Source organism: Oncorhynchus keta, unplaced genomic scaffold, assembly GCF_023373465.1.
Source record: "Oncorhynchus keta strain PuntledgeMale-10-30-2019 unplaced genomic scaffold, Oket_V2 Un_contig_3750_pilon_pilon, whole genome shotgun sequence".
NCBI lineage: Eukaryota > Metazoa > Chordata > Actinopteri > Salmoniformes > Salmonidae > Oncorhynchus > Oncorhynchus keta.
Window position 1 is genome coordinate 75001 of NW_026287411.1, and position 10000 is coordinate 85000.

A 10000-nucleotide genomic window follows, 5' to 3' on the forward strand; every position below is an offset into this window, starting at 1 on the left:
AGTCATTACTCATACCAAACACACAGACACACACACAGACAGTATGAGTACTGACCAGAGGAACAGTCATCACTCATACCAAACACACAGACAGACAGTATGAGTACTCACCAGAGGAACAGTCATTACTCATACCAAACACACAGACAGACAGTATGAGTACTGACCAGAGGAACAGTCATCACTCATACCAAACACACAGACAGACAGACAGACAGTATGAGTACTCACCAGAGGAACAGTCATTACTCATACCACACACACAGACAGACAGACAGACAGTATGAGTACTCACCAGAGGAACAGTCATTACTCATACCAAACACACAGACAGACAGTATGAGTACTGACCAGAAGGACCATCCATAGTCCCAGGAGTGGGGTCTCCAGTCTTCAGGACCCAGACTAACTGTGATCTGGAAAACCTGGGTGTACATCATATGGGCCACCATGCCTAGCAGACCTGAGGAGACGCAGATACAGAGAAACACGCACACACACACACACACACACACACACACACACACACACACACACACACACACACACACACACACACACACACACACACACACACACACACACAGAGAGAGAGAGGTTTAAAACCTCTACAGGATCGGTGGGTCCCCCCACGGGACGATTGAACTAACATGCGCTAATGTGATTAGCATGAGGTTGTAAGAAACAAGAACATTTCCCGGGACATTAACTTCTCTAGGGTAGGGGGCAGCATTGGGAATTTTTGGATGAAAAGCGTGCCCAAATTGAACTGCCTGCTACTCAGCCATAAAAGCTAGAATATGCACAGAATTATAATTATATTTGGATAGAAAACTCTCTGAAGTTTCTAAAACTGTTTGAAAGATGTCTATGAGTATAACAGATCTCATTTGGCAGACAGAAACCTGAGAAGAAATCCAACCAGGAAGTGGGAAATCTGAGAAGAAATCCAACCATGAAGTGGGAAATCTGAGAAGAAATCCAACCAGGAAGTGGGAAATCTGAGAAGAAATCCAACCAGGAAGTGGGAAACCTGAGAAGAAATCCAACCAGGAAGTGGGAAATCTGAGAAGAAATCCAACCAGGAAGTGGGAAATCTGAGAAGAAATCCAACCAGGAAGTGGGAAATCTGAGGGTTGTAGTTTTTCAACTCTTGGCCTGTCAAACACACAGTGAATTTGGATTACTGGACTAAACGTGCGAACAAAAAGGAGGTACAGTGCCTTGCGAAAGTATTCGGCCCCCTTGAACTTTGCGACCTTTTGCCACATTTCAGGCTTCAAACATAAAGATATAAAACTGTATTTTTTTTGTGAAGAATCAACAACAAGTGGGACACAATCATGAAGTGGAACGACATTTATTGGATATTTCAAACTTTTTTAACAAATCAAAAACTGAAAATTTGGGCGTGCAAAATTATTCAGCCCCCTTAAGTTAATACTTTAGAGAGAGAGAGAGAGAGAGAGAGAGAGAGACCACCAGAGAGATAGAACACAGAGGACACAGAGGTCAGAGAGGTCATGAGCAGATGAGCTCCTGCATTTTTCCGCATGTTCTAGGAAAAATATAGATTTGGAGTTTGTTAAACTTGGATTTTTTGGCAGGGACATGTACAGGATTCTACCCTCCACAGCATAACCTTCGCTCCAGATCAAAACTCAAAACCGACACCCTGATATTGGACGGAATTACCTGGAAGGCCCAAGCTATACAGCAAATGCTCTGACAAACAAATTGAAAACACCATCCAACATGGAACTGAGTGAGAAATGTTTAGTCTGAAGACATATTTTATGTTCAAAAGAAGAACGATACATTACAATGAAAGATTTAACGTTATGAGGACTGAATGCTGAGTTGGACTAGTAAGCCTGCTAGGACAAGGAGCTGGACTACCAAGCCTGCTAGGACAAGGAGTTGGACTACCAAGCCTGCTAGGACAAGGAGCTGGACTACCAAGCCTGCTAGGACAAGGAGCTGGACTACCAAGCCTGCTAGGACAAGGAGTTGGACTACCAAGCCTGCTAGGACAAGGAGCTGGACTACCAAGCCTGCTAGGACAAGGAGCTGGACTACCAAGCCTGCTAGGACAAGGAGCTGGACTACCAAGCCTGCTAGGACAAGGAGCTGGACTACCAAGCCTGCTAGGACAAGGAGCTGGACTACCAAGCCTGCTAGGACAAGGAGTTGGACTACCAAGCCTGCTAGGACAAGGAGCTGGACTACCAAGCCTGCTAGGACAAGGAGCTGGACTACCAAGCCTGCTAGGACAAGGAGTTGGACTACCAAGCCTGCTAGGACAAGGAGTTGGACTACCAAGCCTGCTAGGACAAGGAGCTGGACTACCAAGCCTGCTAGGACAAGGAGTTGGACTACCAAGCCTGCTAGGACAAGGAGTTGGACTACCAAGCCTGCTAGGACAAGGAGCTGGACTACCAAGCCTGCTAGGACAAGGAGCTGGACTACCAAGCCTGCTAGGACAAGGAGCTGGACTACCAAGCCTGCTAGGACAAGGAGTTGGACTACCAAGCCTGCTAGGACAAGGAGTTGGACTACCAAGCCTGCTAGGACAAGGAGTTGGACTACCAAGCCTGCTAGGACAAGGAGCTGGACTACCAAGCCTGCTAGGACAAGGAGCTGGACTACCAAGCCTGCTAGGACAAGGAGTTGGACTACCAAGCCTGCTAGGACAAGGAGTTGGACTACCAAGCCTGCTAGGACAAGGAGTTGGACTACCAAGCCTGCTAGGACAAGGAGTTGGACTACCAAGCCTGCTAGGACAAGGAGTGGGACTACCAAGCCTGCTAGGACAAGGAGTTGGACTACCAAGCCTGCTAGGACAAGGAGTTGGACTACCAAGCCTGCTAGGACAAGGAGTTGGACTACCAAGCCTGCTAGGACAAGGAGTTGGACTAGTAAGCCTGCTAGGACAAGGAGTTGGACTACCAAGCCTGCTAGGACAAGGAGTTGGACTACCAAGCCTTCTAGGACAAGGAGCTGGACTACCAAGCCTGCTAGGACAAGGAGTTGGACTACCAAGCCTGCTAGGACAAGGAGTTGGACTACCAAGCCTGCTAGGACAAGGAGCTGGACTACCAAGCCTGCTAGGACAAGGAGTTGGACTACCAAGCCTGCTAGGACAAGGAGTTGGACTACCAAGCCTGCTAGGACAAGGAGTTGGACTACCAAGCCTGATAGGACAAGGAGCGGGACTACCAAGCCTGCTAGGACAAGGAGTTGGACTACCAAGCCTGCTAGGACAAGGAGCTGGACTACCAAGCCTGCTAGGACAAGGAGCTGGACTACCAAGCCTGCTAGGACAAGGAGTTGGACTACCAAGCCTGCTAGGACAAGGAGCTGGACTACCAAGCCTGCTAGGACAAGGAGCTGGACTACCAAGCCTGCTAGGACAAGGAGCTGGACTACCAAGCCTGCTAGGACAAGGAGCTGGACTACCAAGCCTGCTAGAACAAGGAGCTGGACTACCAAGCCTGCTAGGACAAGGAGTTGGACTACCAAGCCTGCTAGGACAAGGAGTTGGACTACCAAGCCTGCTAGGACAAGGAGCTGGACTACCAAGCCTGCTAGGACAAGGAGCTGGACTACCAAGCCTGCTAGGACAAGGAGTTGGACTACCAAGCCTGCTAGGACAAGGAGCTGGACTACCAAGCCTGCTAGGACAAGGAGCTGGACTACCAAGCCTGCTAGGACAAGGAGTTGGACTACCAAGCCTGCTAGGACAAGGAGTTGGACTACCTAGCCTGCTAGGACAAGGAGTTGGACTACCAAGCCTGCTAGGACAAGGAGTTGGACTACCAAGCCTGCTAGGACAAGGAGTTGGACTACCAAGCCTGCTAGGACAAGGAGCTGGACTACCAAGCCTGCTAGGACAAGGAGTTGGACTACCAAGCCTGCTAGGACAAGGAGTGGACTACCAAGCCTGCTAGGACAAGGAGTTGGACTACCAAGCCTGCTAGGACAAGGAGTTGGACTACCAAGCCTGCTAGGACAAGGAGTTGGACTACCAAGCCTGCTAGGACAAGGAGCTGGACTACCAAGCCTGCTAGGACAAGGAGTTGGACTACCAAGCCTGCTAGGACAAGGAGTTGGACTACCAAGCCTGCTAGGACAAGGAGTTGGACTACCAAGCCTGCTAGGACAAGGAGTTGGACTACCAAGCCTGCTAGGACAAGGAGCTGGACTACCAAGCCTGCTAGGACAAGGAGCTGGACTACCAAGCCTGCTAGGACAAGGAGTTGGACTACCAAGCCTGCTAGGACAAGGAGTTGGACTACCAAGCCTGCTAGGACAAGGAGTTGGACTACCAAGCCTGCTAGGACAAGGAGTTGGACTACCAAGCCTGCTAGGACAAGGAGTTGGACTACCAAGCCTGCTAGGACAAGGAGTTGGACTACCAAGCCTGCTAGGACAAGGAGATGGACTACCAAGTCTGCTAGGACAATGAGATACAGCTTCAACTCGCACTGACAGGCTACCCCAAACCAAATGCAGAGGCCTTTGAAGTTGCCTCCCGCGGTTCAGAGGTAATTAATATACAGTACCCTCTGTATGTAAAAAATTACAAGGAAAGAAAAGAGTACAAAATGAAGCTCTTATGTAAAATTAAGAGACACTTTTTGCTGTCTTTTATTTAAAAAATGGGAATATAAGCAACTTAATCTTCCACACAGTTTTATATTAACCAGACCATCCCCTGGTACAGTGCTATATTAACCAGACCATCCCCTGGCACAGTGTTATATTAACCAGACCATCCCCTGGTACAGTGTTATATTAACCAGACCATCCCCTGGTACAGTGCTATATTAACCAGACCATCCCCTGGTACAGTGTTATATTAACCAGACCATCCCCTGGTACAGTGCTATATTAACCAGACCATCCCCTGGTACAGTGTTATATTAACCAGACCATCCCCTGGTATGACACAGTGTTATATTAACCAGACCATCCCCTGGTTCAGTGTTATATTAACCAGTCCATCCCCTGGTACAGTGCTATATTAACCAGACCATCCCCTGGTACAGTGTTATATTAACCAGACCATCCCCTGGTACAGTGCTATATTAACCAGACCATCCCCTGGTACAGTGCTATATTAACCAGACCATCCCCTGGTACAGTGCTATATTAACCAGACCATCCCCTGGTACAGTGTTATATTAACCAGACCATCCCCTGGTACCGTGTTATATTAACCAGACCATCCCCTGGTACAGTGCTATATTAACCAGACCATCCCCTGGCATGGAGCTATATTAACCAGACCATCCCCTGGTACAGTGTTATATTAACCAGACCATCCCCTGGTACAGTGCTATATTAACCAGACCATCCCCTGGCAAGACTGTTATATTAACCAGACCATCCCCTGGTACAGTGCTATATTAACCAGACCATCCCCTGGTACAGTGTTATATTAACCAGACCATCCCCTGGTACAGTGCTATATTAACCAGACCATCCCCTGGTACAGTGCTATATTAACCAGACCATCCCCTGGCAAGACTGTTATATTAACCAGACCATCCCCTGGTATGACACAGTGTTATATTAACCAGACCATCCCCTGGTACAGTGCTATATTAACCAGACCATCCCCTGGTAGGGTGCTATATTAACCAGACCATCCCCTGGCATGACACAGTGTTATATTAACCAGACCATCCCCTGGTACAGTGCTATATTAACCAGACCATCCCCTGGTAGGGTGCTATATTAACCAGACCATCCCCTGGTACAGTGTTATATTAACCAGACCATCCCCTGGTACAGTGTTATATTAACACACTAACCCTCTGTTAAGAGGGGGGGGGGTGTTAAAGAGGGGTGGAAACTCAGGATACTAGACAACGAGGCCTCTGAGTCAGCTAATATAAATCTCTGGAACAGTAATGGTACAGGGTAGCCCCAAACACTTTCAGCTAGACGTTCACCTAATCAAAGAATTAGCTCAGCAGCAGAAGCTCTCCCTTGAGAAAGATACCCCCACCCCGAGCGGGTCAGACCAGACCTCTTCATTATATAACCCCACGGACGAGCAACCCCAAGCGGAAAGTCAACCTCCCAGCACAGATTACCACTCCCTCATTGAAATGAAGGATAAATTCACTCTGCTGGAGGGAAGACAGGTGGAGCTGGAACAGCAGGTGATCACACTCCAGTCAGCACAGACCCAGACAACAGTCCAGCACAGCAACACCCCTCAACCAGACCGGGAGAGCTGGAGGTGGAGAGAGACATATCTGCACTCTGGACTGTGGTGAGACAGCTTCAACATGATAAAAAGCATGAGCAGGAGAAGAACAGAGCACTAGAGAGGATCAGACTGCTGGAGGAGTGGTTGAGGGGGATGGCGTGTGACAGAGAACCACCTACTAGAGAGGTGGCCACCCCCACAGAGAAGCCAGCAGAACAGCCCACCTCAGCACCTGACAAAAGTCTCGACACCACAGCAGAACAGTCCACCCAGACCCTGACCATAACGTTGAAATCACAGCGGGACAGACAAATGAAGAACCTCAAGCCCAGGGGATCTCACCCCCTGTCAGCCACCCTGATAGCCCTCCTGACAACCCCCACACCCACTGAGGACAAACACAAGACACAGATTGTACTCCATATGGAATCAAACAGGAAATATATACAAGAAAATTAACTTTTTCCCAAACACAGTGTGTCTAAACTCTGGTGTCCAAACACCCAGCGCACCCTAGACCTTCTGTCTGAGGACCAACTAGGTTCACCCAGCACACCCCAGACCTTCTGTCTGAGGACCAACTAGGTTCACCCAGCGCACCCTCAACCTTCTGTCTGAGGACCAACTAGGTTCACCCAGCGCACCCTAGACCTTCTGTCTGAGGACCAACTAGGTTCACCCAGCGCACCCTAGACCTTCTGTCTGAGGACCAACTAGGGTTACCAAGCGCACCCCAGACCTTCTGTCTGAGGACCAACTAGGTTCACCCAGCGCACCCTAGACCTTCTGTCTGAGGACCAACTAGGTTCACCCAGCGCACCCCAGACCTTCTGTCTGAGGACCAACTAGGTTCACCCAGCGCACCCTAGACATTCTGTCTGAGGACCAACTAGGTTCACCCAGCGCACCCTAGACCTTCTGTCTGAGGACCAACTAGGTTCACCCAGCGCACCCCAGACCTTCTGTCTGAGGACCAACTAGGGTTACCAAGCGCACCCTAGACCTTCTGTCTGAGGACCAACTAGGTTCACCCAGCGCACCCTAGACCTTCTGTCTGAGGACCAACTAGGGTTACCAAGCGCACCCCAGACCTTCTGTCTGAGGACAAACTAGGGTTACCAAGCGCACCCTAGACCTTCTGTCTGAGGACCAACTAGGTTCACCCAGCGCACCCTAGACCTTCTGTCTGAGGACCAACTAGGTTCACCCAGCGCACCCTAGACCTTCTGTCTGAGGACCAACTAGGTTCACCCAGCACACCCTAGACCTTCTGTCTGAGGACCAACTAGGTTCACCCAGCACACCCTAGACCTTCTGTCTGAGGACCAACTAGGTTCACCCAGCGCACCCTAGACCTTCTGTCTGAGGACCAACTAGGGTTACCAAGCGCACCCCAGACCTTCTGTCTGAGGACAAACTAGGGTTACCAAGCGCACCCTAGACCTTCTGTCTGAGGACCAACTAGGTTCACCCAGCGCACCCTAGACCTTCTGTCTGAGGACCAACTAGGGTTACCAAGCGCACCCCAGATCTTCTGTCTGAGGACAAACTAGGGTTACCAAGCGCACCCTAGACCTTCTGTCTGAGGACCAACTAGGTTCACCCAGCGCACCCTAGACCTTCTGTCTGAGGACCAACTAGTATCACCAGGGGTTATGCTAATCTGATATAGAGCAGACCTAACTCACTCCATTAAATTAGACAAAACAGGAACATTTTACATTTGGCTAGAGATTCAAAAAGAAAGGATCTTAAAATAACAGAGAAACATGTCCTCCCTCCTGTGTGCGACCTATATCCCCCCACTAGAATCCCCATATTTTAATGAAGACAGCTTCTCCAACCTGGAGGGGGAAATCAATCATTTCCAGGCCCAGGGACATGTACTAGTCTGTGTGCGACCTATATCCCCCCACTAGAATCCCCACATTTTAATGAAGACAGCTTCTCCATCCTGGAGGGGGAAATCAATCATTTCCAGGCCCAGGGACATGTACTAGTCTGTGTGCTACCTATATCTCCCCACTAGAATCCCCACATTTTAATGAAGACAGCTTCTCCATCCTGGAGGGGGAAATCAATCATTTCCAGGCCCAGGGACATGTACTAGTCTGTGTGCGACCTAAATGCCAGAACTGGACAATAACCTGACACCCTCAGCACACAGAGGGACAAACACCTGCCTGCAGGTGACAGCATTCCCTCCCCCATCTGCCCCCCTAGGCACAACTATGGCAACATAACCAACAGAAACGGGTCACAACTCCTGCAATTCTGTCGCACGCTGGGTCTGTACATAGTCAATGATAGGCTTCGAGGGGACTCCTATGGTAGGTACACCTATAGCTCTGTTACATCCTGGGTATGTACATAGTCAATGATAGGCTTCGAGGGGACTCCTATGGTAGGTACACCTATAGCTCTGTTACATCCTGGGTCTGTACGTAGTCAATAGTAGGCTTTGATGGGACTCTCATGGTAGATACACCTATAGCTCTGTTACATCCTGGGTCTGTACGTAGTCAATAGTAGGCTTTGATGGGACTCTCATGGTAGATACACCTATAGCTCATCTCTTGGCAGTAGTACTGTAGACTACTTTATCACTGACCTCAACCCAGAGTCTCTCAGAGCGTTCACAGTCAACCCCCTCAGATCACAGCAAAATCACAGTCTACTTGAACAGAGCAATACTCAACCATGAGGCATCAAAGCCAAAGGAACTGAGTAATATTAAGAAATTCTATAGATAGAAGGAATTTAGTGTGGAAACCTACTGAGAAAACAATGAGGCAACAACACATTCAATCCCTTTTAGAAAACTTCCTGGACAAAACGTTCTACTGCATGGAAAACCTCCCCAAATAGAGGTGTGCCAAGCTTGTAACTCCATAAACATATTAGAGACACATTTCTCCCTCAGATTACACAGATCCACAAAGAATTCAAAAACAAACCCAACTATCAAATCTAAAATGTTCAAATAGAAAACCGAAGAAAATGAACAACAATGATAAATGGTTTGATGAAAAATGCAAAAACCTAAGAAAGAAATTGAGATTCCTGTCCAACCAAAAACATAGAGATCCAGAAAACTTGAGTTCACTCCTTCACAATGGTGAATCCCTAAGACAATACAGTAATACACTACGGACAAAGAAGGAACAGCACGTCAGAAATCAGTGGAACAGTGTAGCTTCTGTCCCTCTCCTCGCCCCTACCTGTGCTCGAACCAGAGACCCTCTGCACACATCGACAACAGCCACCTTCGAAGCATTGTTACCCAAGCTGTGGCCCTTGCAGAGCAAGGGGAACAACTACTTCAGGTCTCAGAGCGAGTGACGTCACGTGATTGAAACGCTATTAGCGCGCACCACCGCTAACTAGCTAGCCATTTCACATCGGTTACATCAGCTCAATGGAATTGAAGAATCCATAGACTCTAACCACTTCTGGAAAAATTGGAAAAACACTAAACAAACAACAACACGAAGAATTATCTATCCAAAATGGAGATGTATGGGTAAACCACTTCTCCAATCTTTTTAGCTCTATAACAAAGAACAAACAGCAAAAACATACATGTGATCAAATACAAATATTAGAATCAACCATTAAAGACTTCCAGAACCCAAATCTTAGAATCAACTATTAAAGACTTCCAGAACCCAAATCTTAGAATCAACTATTAAAGACTTCCAGAACCCAAATCTTAGAATCAACTATTAAAGACTTCCAGAACCCAAATCTTAGAATCAACTATTAAAGACGATTAAA

General features: G+C 48.2%; 1 protein-coding gene across 1 annotated transcript in view; it reads right to left on the reverse strand.

Annotated features, from left to right (window-relative positions):
* LOC127924161 (germ cell-specific gene 1-like protein) overlaps positions 1-10000 on the reverse strand; it is a 53386-nt gene that overhangs the window by 3019 nt on the left and 40367 nt on the right. The window contains exon 5 of the mRNA XM_052508626.1: positions 352-463. Within this exon, the coding sequence (XP_052364586.1) occupies positions 352-463 (112 nt within the window). The remainder of the gene's footprint in view (positions 1-351; positions 464-10000) is intronic.